This window comes from Bombus terrestris, chromosome 7 (genome assembly GCF_910591885.1).
Source record: "Bombus terrestris chromosome 7, iyBomTerr1.2, whole genome shotgun sequence".
Taxonomy (NCBI): domain Eukaryota; kingdom Metazoa; phylum Arthropoda; class Insecta; order Hymenoptera; family Apidae; genus Bombus; species Bombus terrestris.
In genome coordinates this window covers 9,121,004-9,141,711 of record NC_063275.1, presented here as the reverse complement: position 1 = coordinate 9,141,711, position 20,708 = coordinate 9,121,004, and the positions used below count along the sequence as shown (strand labels likewise).

The 20,708-nt window shown below is 32.7% G+C and overlaps 1 protein-coding gene across 17 annotated transcripts in view; it reads left to right on the top strand.

Annotated features, from left to right (window-relative positions):
- Positions 1-20,708, top strand: part of LOC100645374 (protein cycle) — a 120,727-nt gene that overhangs the window by 54,850 nt on the left and 45,169 nt on the right. For all 17 annotated transcript variants that reach the window (XM_048407459.1, XM_048407457.1, XM_048407461.1 and 14 more), the window contains 2 exons: positions 2,935-3,369; positions 11,355-11,426. In XM_048407459.1, coding sequence (XP_048263416.1) covers positions 2,935-3,369; positions 11,355-11,426 — 507 coding nt within the window. The remainder of the gene's footprint in view (positions 1-2,934; positions 3,370-11,354; positions 11,427-20,708) is intronic.

Genomic DNA, 20,708 nt, shown 5'->3' with positions numbered 1-20,708 from the left:
AAATGTTACTCTCTTTCTTCTATTCTTCTAGGATTGTTTTACAAAAACGTTTTACCTTGTAATTCATATTAATTAGAATGTCATAGTTTGTTTCACATATTAAAGTAGGAAAAAAATATACTACGATAGACACAGATTGGCAATATTTATATTAATTTCATTTTAAAGTATTCAACTTCACTTCTTCTAATTTCAGTGAATGCATTACGAGATTCTTGCGTTAATTCTTATTGCGTCATTTCTCTCTGTTAAATTTTCCCACGATTAAAAATTCGATGGCGTAATACTTGGTTGGCGATCTCGATAGCCAGGAAATGATTTTCCCGACTTATTCACTAATGAGAGCAACGCTCGTTTAATCACTATATTTGAACAAAAACTGATTGATCATTATTTTGTATTTTCGTTATAATTTTTCAATAACACAAATTTATATTCTGCAGATAAAGAAATTTAACGTATAAATAAACTTTAAATAAACTTTCATAGTATAGAATGAAAGCAGTCTCATAAAATTCGAAAAAAGGATCATCGAATCTCTTAAGGAAAAACTATCCTGCTATATGTTCACAGTAAAATTCTATCATTTTGTTGATAAAATATCAAAACTAAAGAAATCTAAAAGTCTAAGAAAGAAATTATTCAACACTGCGAGGCGCAATACTTTGCGAGCTATTCGAAGCTGATACAAAATGATTTTTCAAACTTTGACGAAATAGATGCGAATGTAAAAACAATTCGACACGTATTGAGAAATGCGGACTTAGAAGGACCAGCAAAACGATAGAGAACTGGTATAATTGCAATGGAGATATGTTAAACCCACTGTCAAATTCGAATAGGACAATATTATGATTTGGAATTTGAAATACTATCATCTTATATGATCTTTCCAATCTCTCAATTTAAACTCCTTAGAACATCTGTAAGATTTCTTGAAAAAGTCCACAACTGATTTTAACAACCGTGCTTCAAATTTGAATCAATGTTGGGAAGAGCGCAACCAAACTGAAGAAATATTTGGACAAACATTGGTGAAGAGTATGTCAATTAGGATATATACTATGCCTGAAACTAAAGGTGACTGCATAAAATATTAAACGCAGCCTAAATTAAATCTCACAACTGTGCGGAAGATTTTAAGTTTCTGTATTTTTCAGTTGTAAAATGCCTTTCATTTTAAATCATTCTGTACAAAGTATATATTAGCATATTTATCTATAAGTATACTTAATGTCATTCTCTATAAATTCATTTGTTATTATTTATCTTTACTTTGCGCAGAAACAAATAGCTTTAAACATCGAACTCTTTTCCAAAACTTAATACAAATCATCTCAACCTTAATTAATAAAGCTTCTATGCTTTGTTAATTGAAAAATATAAACATATGGAAATAGGTAGAAAAGTACCAACATCGAGCACATTTTATCATACTCGCTGAAACGTAGTCTATATCTTATATTGCGTCTTGCGTCTACTGTAGTTCAAGTTTTAGGCTCGAAGAATTAAGAGAAACATAATAAAGGGTCACAGGTCATCGACTGCAGTGGAATTTCTAGAAATGAACATACAATCTTTATCTGCAATATTCATATGCAATGTACTTTCCATTATCATCGGAGTAAACAGGGAAACATCCTATCACATTTATAATTTAAAATGTAAATATAAATCCTTAAAAGAATTATTTAGGTGCAAAAGTATAATTGCAGTGACTCATAACACTTTTCGCTATTTTGAAAATACTTTTGAAACGATGCGATGTTTCGTATTATCCAATACCTGTATATCAACTAGTCTCATACAGAATGTAAGCTTTTAGCTGTGTATTTTGGACGAAAACTTTTTTTTTACGTAAAGGAAATCTTCATAGACACCTTCTCACCACCCTGTGCGTGGGGCGGGGGACACAGGGCGGCAGCAGAAGGTAGTGCCGGATTCTTACCGGCTAAAACCTCCATTATGATCAGTAGTATAGTAAGACCAGCTGCGAGTAATCGTCAGCCCTGGTAGTAGCCTTCACACTTCTGCAAATACATTCACCAAGGCGAGGATTCGAGAACTCGCTACGCGTTGTCTTCAGTTCGGGACCTCAACGAGCGTAGCTGGCTGCCCCACTGGGCGAAAAGAAACTGTTGTCTGTTTATTAGATTTTCACTATGCGTATGCGTAAACATATATTCAGTAATCAAAAATTTCAATATAAAGATACATAGAATGTATATAATATAAACAACTACATAAAATATTTAAAATATTATGCATTATAATATATAATAGATGTATGAATTTTCTATTCTTTTATTATTTGTTTTACTTTTATTTCTTATTTTACTTTACTTACGTCTATAAAAATATAAATTTAAATAAGCATTCACAATCTAATTAAAACAAAAACCGGAAATACGAAGAGAAAATACTTAGGCTTATACTTACAAAGTGGCTCGGCTTTTACACATTACATTTACGTTAGTAGATCCTTATGTGTGCGTAACTTTGAGAAGAGATGTATATCAAACAAATACTACGTATGGTGAATGTAAACGAGGAGCCACTTAATTTATTGAGATGAAATGAGATCAAAATGAACTTTATAACGTATTAAGCGCAAAGAACACAAAATATGACTTACCAAATGTAGTAAACATACTGCAAAGAAAATGTTCTAACTTTTCTAAATGATATTGGATTTTACTACTGATTATAGATACGGTGTGTTCTGCTGATTATTCTCACCGTAGTCACCAAATGCGCTTGGAAGGTGCATGTAACGTTAAACTTGTAATTAAAACAAAAATCCAAGCTTTTATCGCTGTCAGTTTCTTCCACGCTCATTTCATTCAGCGTTGGATGAATATGTTCCAAGTAAATAAAACTAGCGATATCTTACCAAAGAATATAAAATGAATCTGAGATTTATCATTTTTGCAGAAGTTCGTGTTCCACGGTTTACTTCGGCGACATAGGTACGGGATCGGGGGTGGGAGAAGTAACCACCGCCTCGGCGGGGGGTGGCGAAGGTCTCAGCCTGACTCCAACCCCCGCCAGCAACAGCAACAACACAACTACCGCCACCCCCAGCACTACTGGCGTTACCACCATTACCATCACCACTACCACCACCACCTCCAACGACACCACCCCGCAGATCGTAACGGGGGCTGAACCGCCCCAGCACATGGAGACACCCTCGACGATGGTCCCCGACCAGGCACCCGCCCCCGGCCATCACTACCACCGTCACCACCACCATCATCAGCATCATCATCAACGCAGCGCATCCACTACTCCTAGCCATGGACCAAACACCACCGATACTTCCGATGAATTCGTCGCGGTTTCCAGAAAACGGAAGCTCTCTTGCCAGTAAGTTAATAGATTTTGTTCATTTTTATTAGACTGGATTTGGCGAATTTTTATGCATTTGTGAAATGGGGAATTTAAAGATGCAAAATTACAACCATATAATCCCTATAATCCATAGCATATCCGTCCATATAATCTTTTTAATCCGAATCCATATAATCCATAATAAGTTTTAGTCCATTTAATCCGAATCCATATAATCTGCAGAAATACGTAAAATATCGAAAATAAAATACTCGTTGTAATATTTAGTAGATGAAACAAAACTTTGCTTGGGTTCCATTTCTTTAGTTGTATCCACAAAAACATCAATATACATAAATATCTGTAGTATAGTGTGTCTATTGTGGTGGATTAATCTGTTAGCCGAGTAATTTCCTAACCAGAAACTTCTATAATTTTAGGATTGGAAGCGAATAAAGACAGGTTAATTTTGATGAGTTTTTTGAAATATAAGCATAATGTAATTACATATTGACTTTTAAAGAGAACTGATACTGAGTAGCCTAACATCGCCTAACAGTTGGCTATTTAAGTTAGAGACAAAAATTTTAGATAATAGAAAAGGATCAAAATTACTAAAAAAATAGAAGATCTATAAATAAGGAAATTATTGTATCGTAAAAATTAAAAATCTAAGTGACGAGTTAACCCGTCTTTCCTGATTAACATGTTAACCCTCCAATTTTCATAGGCATATACAGCTATCACTTTTTCTTTATTCTATAACAAAGGCAAATTTATAATTTATACATTTTAATGTATTTTAGTGGTAGGAGTTTAGTACCTATTTGAATATGAGGAGAAATACGTGGGGAAAATACGATGAGTTTACTTTAATTGATTTCCTGATCTTGACATTCACAATAATAATTTCCCAACTAATAATTAATAAATTGACAAATTATAAGTTACAGATTATAAATTTCTTTTTTACAATTTTATAACTTTTCGACAAATAAAAAATCAGATAATTTGCAATTTATGAAATTTACTTGTAAAATTGCCATTGTTAATGTTACGTAAAGATATTTGTTAATATTAGTAATTTGTAATCTTTGCCTTATAGAATTTTGCTAACAATACATATGATAATTCAATTGTGAAAGAACGCTTTGGTGCCCTGATAGTTAAAAAGGTGTTTGGTACGAAATAATTAAAGAAAATTTTTTTGATAGATTTGATAGCTGATAGATTTGAAACTTGATTAGTGTTGTTAATATTCTTAATGTTCTTTAAGTGTTCAACATGACGACAAAACGCTTTGTTTAGTATTGAATTTCGAAATAAAACAGAACTATCAGGTCTGTAAATATGAAACCGGAATTTTTCTGTAGATGACCCTAGCTGATAATCACTAGTTATCACTAAACTGCGTCATTGATGCCAAAAATCTTTGTTGACATCTCACAAACATTTTCGACTCAGAACAATACAAGTTTCATACAATAGCATAGTTTGTAATAGCGTTGAACATGTCGAATTTTGTGCCTGGAAACTACGATTTGCGGACAGCATTGATTTTCTGTTACCATTTGAAGAAAACTGCAGAATCGCATCGAATGCTTGTCGAAGCTTACGGTGAGCATGCTCTTGGTAAATCACAGTGCTTTGAGTGGTTTAAAAACTTCAGAAGTGGCAATTTTGACGTGAGGAACGAAGAACGTGGATCAGAAGGATGTGATCTATTATGAGCTGTTAAAACCTGGCGAAACCGTTAATACTGAGCGCTACCGACAACAAATGATCGATTTGAATCAAGCTTTGCGTGAAAAACGACTAGAATATCAAAAAAGACAACACAAAGTAATTTTGCTTCATGATAATGCACCATCACATACAGCAAAACCGGTGAAGGAAACGATCGAAGCGTTCAGTTGGGAAATACTTTCGCACGCGGCTTACTCACCAGACTTGGCTCCGTCCGATTACTATTTATTTGCATCGATGGGACACGCACTTTCTGACCAGCACTTCACTTCTTACGAAAATGTATGAAAATGCCTCGATGACTGGTTTGCCTCAAAAAAGCGACAGTTTTTTTGGCGTGGCATCCATCAATTGCCAGACAGGTGGGAAAATGTATAGCTAGCGATGGGCAATACTTCGAATAAAATATTTTTAATCATTTTCATACAATAAACGTGTATTTTCTATACAAAAATTCCGGTTTCATATTTACATACCTGGTATTTATTCATGGTTTTTCATTTATTCTTCGATTGTTTTCACTACTTTATTACAGAAAATGCACTTAGTATTACTTGATTATTCAAGGTAAAGGCATGTAATATATATAAAATATGTTTTAAATTTACATCATTATACACATAATTGGTTGATCTGACAATAAGTATAATACGATTTTATATGCCATACGGGAGAAAAATATGTAATTTCCAATAAAAATAGGAAAATGATATTTCAAAACGAACTTTTCTAACGTATTATTTTTTTATTGATAGAAATAAAAATTTCCATATTGCTTCATAATCTGAACTACGGGAATGGGGGGAGTTAATTATTAGGTCAATAATAAAGGAAGAGAAAGTTATGCAATATGACTATATAACAATGTTATATAGCACAAAGTATGTCACGATATAAAAGATATTCGAGCTCAGACGGTGCAATTTCTTGATTGATCGGTATTTTTGCCGAATCGGTAAAATGGCCGAAAGCAGCGTTCGTATGATTCTGTATCTTCACCGAAAATCCAACTCTCTCGCGTATCCTTACTTCCTTTGTTTGTTTGTCTATTACTATTTGCAATATGACAAAATCGACGCGAATATGTTTTTTATTATAGTTTAGTATTGTCATCGTCATAAAAAAGGATTAACAGAAGATATTTAGTACATCCTATTGTAAAAGATAGGTCTCCTATTGTTAAAGATAGATTGGGTCTCAATCACATTCTTATTTATTTTCGGCGATTTGTTAAAAAGAATAAACAAAAATTTAACAATAGAGAACGTAACTATAAGAGAAGTATTAGTCCCGAAAAAAATTAATGGTATACTTAAGGTAAATAACTCATTTTCATTAAATTTTGTAATTAATGCTAATTTTGGATAAAATATAGTGTCTTTAAAGTATGGTGTCTAAACGTGCCTTTTCATATAGGTAGCTAAAGCCGAAAATCGAGTCATTTTTCCCGGAGATGAACGGTTTTGAAAATTCGGCCTTATGAACATTTGGCCGACAAAGGTTTTAATTGCAAAAATCCGTAAGCGGCAAAACAAGTAATGGCACAGCCAGTGTCAATAGTCCAAATGCCAATTTTGCCGCTTACAGCTTACCATTTACCGTGCTCTGTATGATCGCAGTCTAACCGGCCGCCTCATATTACGACGGTTAGAAAATAAAAAACAATCCACACTTAATCCGATACTCATGATTCAAATGCGTACAGAGTAAGCCATATAGCAGGTTCAGAGCACCAACTTTTAAAAAAGGTGTCGTCAAAATCCACGAGAACGTCACATATCAACAGGTTCATCGAGATGTTTTACGCTTTATTTCCGTGAAAAACGACGCTTATTTTCGGCAAGCTCAAAACGCTCTAAAAAGTGTTATTCTAACCGAATATTTAACAGTTAGGATACTGTAGAACTCTGAGTTTTAAAGTAACATTAACACTAATTTTTAAATTACAATCATGACATGTATACAATAATTAATCAGGTAGTCGAAGTATACCTATAGTTGAATAATTGGAATCCTGATTTTCGACAGATTCAGTCCTTGTACTGACAATTAATAATAGTGATACATTACGTTGGCGTTCATTTGTGCCTCTTTTATAATGCTTTGTACTAAACTTATAATACGAACTTGAAATTCTAATAATCCTACCTAATTCTAATAATCAATTTAAAAGACGTTTAAAGAATTATATGTGACGATTTTCTTCTGGATTTCTCATAGAATTTATCTGATAATCTATTAATTTTATCATTTTTCAATATGTATAATTCATTTCTTACTTCAAAGTTGGCTTTTTCTTGTTTGCATACCAAAAGTGCTTCTTGTGATTGCAGTAGCTTCAAGAGTTCTGTTGTATTCATTATTTCTTTCTTTCTCTACTCTATTTTCAATACTTTCGTGAGCAATTGTTATTCCTGGAAAATTTTTCAAGAACAAGTGTTGCTGGTGGGATAAATGAAGCTTTGAAGACTTCGTCAACACATTTCAAAAATGTTTAGGTCGGTAAGCTTGCCCTTATCCTCAATAATTACCTCATTTTCATTACACAGACTTTTGCATTGTTCTATAACAGCATTAGTTTTTATTTGTTCACTAATTTGGATTTCTACCGTAATAATACACCAACATTGTATGGAGTAATATGTAGGTTCTACAAATCACTACTTATTATTATCTTCTTGGAATGAAGCAATGATTCTAATATATATGTCGGAGATGTAGGGACATCAGGCCTTTCTTTAGGAAGATCCCCAATACTTGGGCTCGAGGTGACAGAACTGGTCGCCGAACGTAGCCACGGTCACGGGATGAACGAAATGTCTTACAAAGGAGGTACCGATGTTGAGGGACACGCTGTATAAACAGTCGAGTCTCGATCAGGAGCAATGTTGGCTTACCCGGGACTGCCTAGTTACGGCGCTTGGGAATTTGTTGATATTCCCGATCAATATGTATTTGACAAATGTGGCTGTATCTGTATTTTATTTTGCAATCTCCTTGGAGAGTTTTCTGTCATCGTCTTGGAGTCAGTCTGAAAGAAACCCTGCGTCTGAGTAAATGTGTCAGCATGCAATCAAAAATATTTAAACGTACAAAGAGTTTCCCGTTGACCGTGGATTCGTTATTGAACCCAAGAATATTGTCAAAAGCATTCGTTATACTTATTGTTTGTTATACAAGTTAACCGTTAAACTAATTATTTACTAAACTTTGTAAAGAAATATTTATCTATGTAAATACAACCTTTGTTGAACATCACGATGGCAAATTCTAACGAAGAATTATCGCGCGCCCGAAATCCTAACGATAACCCGACATATATTTTGCATGTTCGTCTTTATCGAGCTATTGCCCTGAATGTTTTCGATTACTAGTAGGCTACAAATATTCATAGCAATATATATTTCTCATATTAAATATGTTATTAAATATAGGTTTGGGGTAGATATTTAATAGATTCATACAGATTGAATTTTACTTTCTATATATTTCACCATCTCGCACAAAACGTCTGAACACACCAGATACACTTAGTGTAATTAACGTGTAATTAACACGTGGTCGACTCTTAAGACAAAAGAGCGTTGTTAGAAGTCGTACCAACTTATCTTGTAGGAACTAGCGATCATACCAACTTAATATTTCTCAACAAAATATTTTACGTAAATTCCTTTAAAGCAATTTCTTTGGATAAATTACATAAGCTTGAAATTTCTCTTTAAAATTTTACAGGATAAGGAGCTTTCTAAGAACATCTGTTCCACCAAGTATTAATAAAATATTGCAGATATTCTGATTATTTAACAGTTGATAATAAGGTTTTTATCTATCTACTATAAATTAAAATAAAACATTAAATACACGAAATTTAGTTTTCCTCGTCTGTATCGTTCGTATCAAACCAGTCTCATACGAACTGTTATGAAATTGAAACTTTAATGAAATTAAGTGAAATAACATAGAACAATACCTCATACAAAATATGTCTTACACTAGAGTACTTCATAATCATGTTCATAGATATTAAAATTTCAGATTTTAAAATAAAAGTTATTGTTTTATGACGCGGAAAGAAATATACAATTTTTAAATTCTAGAGGAATTCAGAAAATATGGAACAAAAATAAGATTTTTCCGCCATAATAGCAAGCCTTGGTAGCATTATACCGAATTGATATGATCAAAGCAAGACTCCCAAAAGAATCAAATATAAGAGAACCACTTTATTCCGTACAAAGCCAGTTTGACTATAGACGTAAGTGGAAGTCGTACAGCGTATTGAACTATTACACATATTAACCTGCCACCCATGGAGAATACGTTGAAACGAAGCCACCTAAATGTATTCAAGAGTGATATTTCCATCTACAAACATCTTTCTGGCCTGTTTCACCCTCCTGCTTCCGCTTTGACATTCCCGTTAAACGAACGCAACTCCAAGTAATTACCAATCAAGGTGTCGGTTACCCGCTCAAAGGGTTAACTTAATCATTAACAGAACCGAAGATTTGCGTCTCCCGGGATATGGCTAGTCGAAATTGCCTTTAGTCACCGGCACGGTTGTGCTACCTCTGACCGGAATCTATCCAATTTCACGTGTTTAAGAGAGTTCACGAACCATGAAGTCGAAACCTTGGACAAAATCAGGACAAAGCTTCCTTTTGATCAGTAGTGTTTTAGATTTTCCAATACTTTCCATAGTATTAAACATTTCTTCTACATGGAAGTTATATATTTTGTTTTGGATTTGAGGCAATTATTTTGTATTAGATTAGATTTGATTAAATCACACACCATTACACATGCAACATCGTTCGTCATTTGCAATTTATTTTCAACGCAATTTGTTTGATTTATATCGGATTCTATGAATTCGTTTAATATTTTTTTCATTATTTTCTCTTCATTCATTTAAGTAATACAATATTGTGGACTTTGAAGGAATTCAAATATTTATAGCAGTATAATAACTAGACTGCGGATATTTAGAAAGATTCATATTTTTGCAAATACAACCTACAGCAATGGAATCTAAGCAAAAATTTGTTTCAGTCGCTAAATACAACGTATTACAACGAATACCATATTTTGGGTATTTTATATATATTCGTATATTATGCGTGTTTTTTATATTTTTGGATCTATAAATGACTAAAAAATGAAGAAATATCTATCTGCACTCTAATAAGCTACTTTGTATAAAGCATGAAAATTTGTTTTTGGATAGTGGGCTTTTGTATATATATCTTTTATTTTGATATATTTTCTATATCTTGACAAAACTATATTAACGCCTTTGCATATTATTCTTTTGCTTGAATCTTATTGAATTAGATCGATTTATGTATACGAATATTTGAATTTAAGTTCAGATACCTACACAATTTTGAAATTGTCCAAATTCATGTTTAACTTCATTTGATGTAGATCAAGTGTAATTAAATTATATATTACAAGCAAAAGATGTATTCCATTGTGTAAGCAATATATAATTTGAGATAGAATAATGTATTTAGAAACGAATTAAAGACTCTTCGTAATAAAGGTACGAAAATTATGCGTGCCTCTTGGAGTTTGTACGACGAAGCTGTACACAAACTAAACTTGCTGAAATTTTACATCAAAAGGGGTAACGCCCCTTTTGAGGTGTACACGCCGAAGAAATTGATTCAGTATATACTTGGTTTCCTGGTGTTTCGACGTCTCAGGACTCGAGTAGGTCTTCATCAATTATTATTTCACTATATTATTTCACACTCATAGAGTGAAAACAAAACTAAAAACCGAATCAGTAAATTTTTCCTATGATCACTAATTAATTAAAATAATGATGTATCTAGTATAAAAGCAACAATAAATCTTATATTATTGTTTAATACTCTAATATTAAACATACATCAGGATACTATATTTTATTATATTTTATTTTCCATTTGCTCTATGTAATTATGATAATAGTTAATAAATTTATTTAAATGTCTTCATTTATCTGTCTTGGATAATTTAGATTCAAAGATTTTCTATCTTGCAATTATTTTAAAGCAGAGCTATCTATCATTTTACGACTACATGCTTTATAACAGATGAGTAATAAAATTTACTTGGCCAATTAAATTTAACGTAATTTAATTAAACGAATTTTATATTAAATAGTTAATAAGCAAAATTTAAATTTGGCTTGAAAAGCCCATGAAATTAATTTACACACATATATGCTTTTCTGATAAAAGTTTAAGACGACATTTTTACAATCAACGTTTTACTTTCTGTTTCAGCGACAGTAGTGATTTATTGGACGACACGGGAGACGATGCCAAATCTGTTCGCACAAACGACGATAACAAAAAGTAAGTAAACTATAACAAGAATATCTAACAAGCTATACGAATTTCATAAATAGAAAGATATTTAGATAGTCAAATTTGTCCAACTCTGTTTTAATCGATATAGATTACTAAATGATATAATAATTTGTAATCGTAACTTCTTATTCCTTTCCATCGCTAATAACTTATGCGAACGGTTAATGCGGTTGTAAATGATGAGAAAAGAAGCAAATATTATGTAAAGTTGCTATCCTTATTACGATCCGCGCATTCTATCCAGTGAAAGTTTAGTAGAACCTACGTTACCCGAGTTACTTATAGTATGCGCTGTTCGACACATTTTGTTTCCATGCAACAGGCAATTAGAGATATTTATTTTAATTTATTTTAAAAATATCAATATTCAAAAGGCATGACAACTGTTGAATAAAAATGTAACAACTTCTTCCAGTATGTAATAATTTGTTCCTTGTTTCGCAATTTTATATTATCCTTCTAAGATTATAAGGGATTTAAGATTATATTGAAATTATATCCTTATAAGGGACCAACCCTAAATTTTCCGTTAATCGCTATTCAGATAATTAAATAACGAATTTCTATTTCTTTTATAAATATCGATATTTATTAGGAACAAAAACTATTGAACAAAAGTATAATAATTTTCTTCATTGCCTATTACCGTTTTATAAGGGACAACCTCTAAATTTTCCATTTCGATATTCCGATAATTCATCATTCCGCCAAAATGTATTTTAATAATCAAGATTCTATTATATGTATATACTCGAAAAGTAAGATAAGTTAGGGGCAAAGGGGAATACGTAAAGCATGCACGAGTTGGTTTCAACGTAGCAAGAAACCTCATTATGGTACAAAGTTTAATCTTGGTCAGCGGTTATGTAGTATTATGTCAGGTATTGCCAAGGTAAGTGCCACCTTGACCTGCCTTGATTCTTTACTCTGGCTTCATTGACGACATCATTAATCCAATGTACGCCAACGTAGATTAGAAAGACGACAAAAAGTGACAGCGCAGTTTATCTTCTATCTTGGGAATATTTAAACAGCAATTTTGCTCTGTAGTAAGTTTATTAATGGTAAATAGTACAGCCAGTTAATCAAATCATTAGTCGATTAAGACTAAAAGTTTAAAATAGTATATTTCATTTATTCTTGCTCTTATATTATTATTAACTGATAGATAAATATACATGTGGTTTTTAGACATTTGCCTATATTTATATATATATTATATTTGTATGTCATAAAATAAATACCAAATACACAAATATGCATGTGTGTGTATAAAAGTTGGGGACAAAATTTACGAGCATGTACTCATCATACAAAAGAAAAAGAATCTTAATATACGTGGGTTTAAAAGCTATTAGACTCGCTGTTTCAAGATGCTTTTGTCACTAAGACATTACTTTTACAGTATACATTCAATATGTCCTTCGTTCGTTTCAACACTTTGGCTCGTTCTCTCATAGCAGCATGAACACGTTGAAAGATCTTCGGCATTCCTCTTATCTCTTGGCAGCAGTTCCATTCGAATTATATCGATTCGAATTGTATTAACTCATTTAACGAAGTAAACAGTTTACTATATACTATACTTCTATACACTAGGCAACTCGTAAAAGTCTGAAACATGGAAATTATAGATATAGAAATATAGGGACCGAGCATAAACCTGTACTTTAAACGAGAGATGTGAAATCATTTCCAGCGAGTGGGAACGTAGTACTTTGCAGCCGCATTGGTCATTGGTCCGAGATTAATTCGCGAAATTTCAAGATATTCAGGCTTCAAATTTCAAATCAATTTGTTTACAATTACGAGTGGTTAAAAACTGAAATCTGTACATATGACAAGTTTTTATAATTTTCGCTTGGTATTTAGTTTTGCGACTACTAAATGGATTAAGTAAGTTTTGCAATATTATTTTAATATACTAATATAACTAAACTAACACAAGCAAACATTTAAGGATTTTATCTAACGAATTTTATAACAATATATAACTTATCACCGTGAAAGTAAATGTTGGTCACAAATTTATAATGAATATTAAAAATTTTATTATAAAATGTTAATTTAATTATCTAAATTCATAACTATACTGGTAATACATTTTTTAATAAATCTGTTAATATCGATTGCATAAAATGAGTACGATGTATTAGTAATATATAATAATTAATAATTTTCAAAACAAAATTTTTTATCGATTTTATTATTTATTATATCTATTGACCTTTAAATAAAATTAGTTTATTAAATATGTGTCGCACACTCAGTGACGCATTCTTAAACTGACTTAAAATGATATATGACAAAAGGAGGAAATAAACCAGTTACCAGTCGACTACTAATCACTCTTACTCAATAAAAATAAGATTGCGCCAGCACAATAAAAAGCTACCATACCCCCATTCCCGGAAAGGACTTCAACCCCTCAATTATTGCTGGTCTCTATATTCCTATGTTCATGTTCTGAAACTAATGGTTTCTATGACGTGTTTATTAAGATCTTAAATGTTTATTAAGATTATTTAAGATTAAGATTTTTTTGTTTGATGTGACGAGTACTAGATGCTCCTAGAGCTTATCCTCGACTTTTATATATACTTTGCATACATCGTGTCTCATTTTTATTCATTCACATACTTATCTCAAACTATTCGTTATTGAAAAAATGTTTCACGTAAAATTTGTTCTGTTTCAGGGGGATCTTATGATAAAGACAAGTGTAGATGGAGGTGCCTCCGAAATCTCTAGGTGACCTCTGTTTCTTCAAATGGAACTATATGCTTTAATTTAACCAATTATATAGCTCATTCTGAGACAAATTCATTGATCTATAATACATTGGTCATTGTAAGTCATGCAAGACCATTCATTGCCATTCAAAACTTACCTTCGTTAAACATTTTTTAAATTGTCTTCCAGCATTCGAAAGGACAGTCTTGGGCATTGAGACAGTGATTTATTCTATCCTTAAATGATATCCTCTCAAAAGTTGCACATCTCAAGAACGATGTATGCGACCATTCATATTGCCAGGAGTAGTAGGTTCTTCTCGATGAACTTTTTCTTGTATAAAACCTCACAGGGAAAAATCTAAGATGTTAGATCTGGAAACCTTTGTGAAAATGAAATTTCACTTCTCCTTATTCAGAGGGAATATAAAGGCACGCATTAGGGACGGCTGCCAACAGATTAGATATGTAATTTTCGAGAAGGTGGAAGTTGAATGCAAGAAATAAGGAGCAATTTAAAAAATGTTTAACAAAGATAATTTTCAAATATCAGCATATTATAGATTAATGAATATACTTAGTTTCATTTGAAAGAACAATCATCACTTAGAGATCTCCGAGGCACCTTCATCTGCACCAAATTTGTGTTTATCATAATATTGTCCCATGGTACAGTTGTTTGATTCAGAACGACTAATATTGTAATTCGTGATTTCTTTCTCTCAAAGCTATTTTTTCCAAATTTTTAAAATCATCAACATGTTTCATTTAAAGGGTCCATGGACAAAAAGAGGAATATCGATCATTTACTTTTTATCATATGTAGCGCACATCAAGATAAATTCAACAATCTACAACATCATAGCCTTCAAATGATGTTGAATGAAAAAATAGAATTTAGGAGAGATTCGGCAAATTAGTATTCTGTGTTTTGTGCGCAAACTGTTTACGCCACGACAAGTGTACAATATGATTTCTGTTGCGTTAAGCTATTTTCGAATACATAATATAAAATATTTCCCTGTGTGTCCGATCTTCGTTGGAGAAATCGTAGGACATATTGCATCTACTTACTTTCACAGGATTTGTAAATGTCGATATCGTCGCTAAATGACACAGTCAAGTTTATAATGAAATTTCTACAACGCTAGAAAGTATGCAAGAAAGATAAATATATAGTGACAAGATGAATTTTAGTCTTTTAACAGTGAATAATGTCAAATATAATAGGTACTATAAATTTCACATTCTAAATGTCATTATACGTTATTCAAATTTCTAATACTTATATCTCATAAAACAGTAAAAGTAGTCGTAGGTTAAGAGATAATTATTCTTTATATCTATAAGGTTTATTTTGCATTTTTCGTCATTTTAACCCTTAGAGTGCTATGGACGCATATATGCGTCTGGCGAAAGACATCGGTGTGGACTAAGGACACATGCATGCGTTTTCTGTAAATGCCCGGCATGGACTAAGGACGCATGTATGCGTTTGTCAATTTTTCCGAACACCTACGCGGAAGTAATACTATTACGTTTGTGTGAGATAAATATAAATGCATTCCTTAGTAACGGTAAACAAATGCCAATAATGCCTCGTTATAACAGTTGTCTATCTGTTTCACGGACAGTCGCATCTAATTATCAAGAAGAAAATGTGTTGTTTGTGTGAAAAATAAGAGAATGCAGAAAATGCGATGTCGGATTATGTATCGATAATTGTTTTGAAATTTTTCACACACAACTGAATTATTAGCTTGTGTTATATTTACTAAATTTAGTCTTCTAGTTCATTGTTTTCTAGTTTATTACCCAAATTCTAGTTAATTGTACATTTCAATGTTTATAATAAATAATTAATACTAAAAAATAACGCTTTTGAATCGTTTAATCTCGTGCAAAAGAATTACTATAACTTATTACGATTTGCGCTTTGAATAGTCAATCAACAGAGTTCAGTCTAGCGAAAAAGTACTCGGTCCACAGCGATCGACAGCGCTGGCCGCACGCATAGGCCGCGAGTATTCAGCACTCTAAGGGCAATACGCATTTTCAAACATTTTCAAAGTGGTGTTGAAAGATTTTCTATTCGCGTCAGTTACCGACGTACCATCGTATGACAGATAAAAAAAACCACCCTCAATATGCAATACATATATTTCTGTATTGTAGTGATAGTACAACATTAATTATATATTTAATATATTAATTATATAATTATATAATATTATATATTATATATTATATATTATATATTATATATTATATATTATATATTATATATTATATATTATATATTATATATTATATATTATATATTATATATTATATATTATATATTATATATTATATATTATATATTATATATTAATTATATATTTCATTACATATTTTAATGTAATTTAAATATATAGTATTTAATCAAAGAATTTTTAACTTAAAATGTGATCCGCATGAATAAAAAATCAACCGAAATCAACACCGCGTTAAACATGTTAAACGAACACATACGCATGTATCGAAATTATGATTAAAAAATTAATTTAAAGTACCAAACAACAAGATAAAAAATATATAAATTATTAACGTTGAAAATTATTAACGTAAATTATTAACATAAATTATTTAAGTTGATATCAAAACGTTATGACGGCATGAGTATAACTGGTTATTACAGGAACTCTTTGTATTTGTAATGTAAATTGGATTACATCATGTAAACGTCATTTTGTTCATAGATCATATCATCAGATATCATTGAGAATATATGTAAATTGACTTCCCTTTTTACGGATATCAATTTTTGCTAGATGCTTTCTCTTATATGATCTTAAACTGATCCTCGATTTATACACAAGCAAATATAAAATAATAAAACTTTAACTATAACGATGGATAGTGAATCATATAGAATGTTATCCTTGATATTATTATTATTATTATATAGTATTATATTATTATATATATTTTTATATTATTATTATATATGATATTATTATTTTAGTGTAATACATATATAATACGTATATTTATATAAATATATGTATGGATATGTAATATAATTATAACGCATCTAATACATAACATTATAAAATATTGCTTTGCCGGATAAGTCTGAAGCCTTTCTGAGGCCACGTTTTTACGCAGAAACTACAAAAATTTTACATGGATAGAATAATGGCACTACTTAATACACAGTAGAAGATTATTGAATAGAATAGTACATATTTAATTTAATTCTTTCGTTACAAAGTGTTGGAATAAAGTTTATAGTTCATACTAAAAAAGATCCCAAAACTTATCCGACAATCCAACATATATACTGGATAGATGATATCCAATTAAGAGCTTAACCAACTGTTTTTACATAATCTATTATGCATAGAAAATAAAGTTCTCCAAATTCATCGATCCACTGAGATAATTGACAGAACGTATGTATAAATTACTTGTTTAAAACCTCCCTAGATGTGGTTCTTATATGTTTTGTACTTATTACAATTACGCAAAGTACAAAAAGTTGTTGAAACAAAAGATATCTAACTTCAGTAGTACTATCTAAATCTGTAATGATGCCAATTTTTACATCATCCTATTTAGTACTCTTAGGCTAGTTGGATACCTTATTTATATACATGTCGGAGATGGAAGGACACCGCAGCCTTCCTCATGGCATTTGAAGCAAGACACCTTCGACGATGCGACTGGTCGTTTTTCCTTTGGGTTTCGTATATTCTGCTTTTTCCCCGTTTTTATTCTCTCGTGACACTCCGTTCTTCTACGTCCGTAAGTACCACAGCGGTAACACTTAATCTTGGAATTTGATGGCCTGCTTCGTTTAGCTTCAGAGTCCACCGATGGATTATTTGACGAAGGTGCCAGCCTCTTCCTCGCGTAAGAGAAAGCTCTCATTTTCTTATGGAATTGATCCCGGGTCTGGATATCATTCGTGAGTGCTATCCGTTCGACACGCTAATCATGTGAAATCAGTCGAAGGACGACGGCGGCGTTAATTAGATCGACTAGTTCGTTTAGGAATAGTCGAGTTCAACAAGTAACAATAGACGTCATTAATGTCTGTCTCTGAATGATAACGGCGATATCACAGTCTTATATTTGGTATTATGCATGAACGGTATTCTATGAACAGTGGCGCCGTTCGCTACGTGTTTTATCTCGGCTGCTAACTTTTTTTTTGTACGTGGAGAAATCCTCATAGACACTCCGCCGCTGCTAATAATCGGTAACAGCAGAGTAGTGTCAGATTTTTACCGACTAAAACTCTACGATGACCATCCTATGCGTATGACAGGAGTGCTCCAGGAACCTCTTATGAATTATCTTCAGTTGCACCCCTTTCCCGCGTCCTCTTGTTCGAGCCAGTTCTAATAATTCTTCGACTATTGAATTTGGAGCTAGGGGGGGGGCATTGCCCCTAGTGCCATCCCCCCCATTTGTAGAAGTGTGAAGGCTACTCCAGGGCTGACGATTACTCGCAGCTGGTCTACTATACTGATCACAACAGTGGAGGTTTTAGCCGGTAAGAATCCGGCACTACCTTCTGCTGCCGCCCTGTGTCCCCGCCCCACGCACAGGGTGGCGAGAAGGAGTCTATGAAGATTTCCTCCACGTAAAAAAAAAAAAAAAAAATTTTTTTTACGAGGCTGTCCGCTTCTTCTGCGAGGAGGTTATGCTCGTAAAGGAGGGGGCAGGGAGAGAAAGAGGGAAGAACTCTCACCCTTGTAGGGTGACGCGACGAAGAGGGATGGCAGTCAGGCGGCCCAGAGCCGCTTCACTGCGGTTCCAGCGGGCCGCGACTAGAAGGGGGGATGGTGCTAGGGGCAATGCCCCCCCTAGCTCCAAATTCAACAGTCGGAGAATCATTAGGACTGGCTCGAACAAGAGGACGCGGGAAAGGGGTGCAACTGAAGACAATTCATAAGAGGTTCCTGGAGCACACCTGTTATACGCATAGGATGGTCGTCGTGGAGTTTTAGTCGGTAAAAATCCGACACTACTCTGCTATTACCGATTATTAACAGCAGTGGAGTGTCCATGAGGATTTCTCTATGTACAAAAAAAAAAAAAGTTAGCAGCCGAGATAAAACACGTAGCGAACGGCGCCACTGTTCGTAGAATACCGTTCATGCATAATACTAAACATATAGTGCGGTCAAAATAGACATAAAAATAGTGATCAAAGAACAAAAATTCCAACGGAGCCAAATTTTGGTAGAGACCTTGGGTACACCTGTAGAAATAAAGTGCAAAAACTCCCTATTGATTCTATGCGTGTTAAAAAAGTTAATCAAGGTCAAAGTCAAAATTTTCGGATTTTTTAACTTTATTTTTTTTTATCGGAAATATAGCTCAAACAAAAATTGTAGATCATAAAATTATCTACAAAAAAGTTCCTCATACTTTTTTTCCTTAGAATCACCATTCCTAAGATATCGCCATTCTGAAAGTTGAAGAAGTTACATTCTACATGATATGCATACATTTCCACACCACCTATGAGGTAGTGTACTTGGCGCTTTTTTTCCACGATCTGTTATGACGGAGTTTTATGGGAAAATACTGTATTTACTGCATGATGATTAGTGATATTGATACTGTAATATAAGTGATTATTTTAAACTGTAGTTCTAATTTATGTTAATATTTTAATCTGATTCATACTCTTCAAATTCGACTTCAATAGTCATGTCTTCTTCGATTTCTTCTTCTTCCTCTTCAGCTTGCTAGATGTCCATAAATTGTTCAACTGAAGATGAATCAGCTGTCCCTTCATCGATATCACACGAATCTTCGTCTATAGGATTCGATTGAACATTCAAGCAAGACTGGCTTTGGCAATTAGTACACGCTAGTGAACACGACAACCCTACTCTTCTACAGCCACATTTAGCACTACAATCTTTTTTACAGTTGCAAAAAATAGTGTTTAGGAGCTTTTGCGGCGTAGGTGGGAGGATAGCTTGAATCAGTTCCAAAATATTGTCTGTTAATTTCCAATCCCAGTCTTCGGGGTTTAGTTGATTGCCTAGCCATGCCTGAACTTGATAGAATGCTCAATACAAGTGTTGATGAGCAGAAGCCGATGTTGGAGGAAAACAAGATAGTTGTACTTGTTTCTTGTTCCGTGTATTTTTTACAAAAGTTAAATATCTATACATGTCTATATAATCAATTTTCTTTGGAACTCCATAGACAGCAAGGAGAAAGCGAATTCCTTTTCTGATTATCGTTTGAGCAGAAGGATCAATTTCATTAAATACTTTAGCGCAATCAATTAAATCCTTTTTTTTAAATAATTTTAATACTGATGTTTTGCTCCTTCTGAACATTGCTGATGTAGTATCACAGCTGGTTATCGCATGTAAAAATAAAATATGGTTTTGGCATTTTGGATAATCAGATAAACTTTTTGAAGAGTATATCTCTGTTTGCTGTATCACCTCTTTCGATACTTGCATCGATCAAAGTTTTCATTCCACGACTAACTGTAACAGTTTCACCTTCCGTCAAA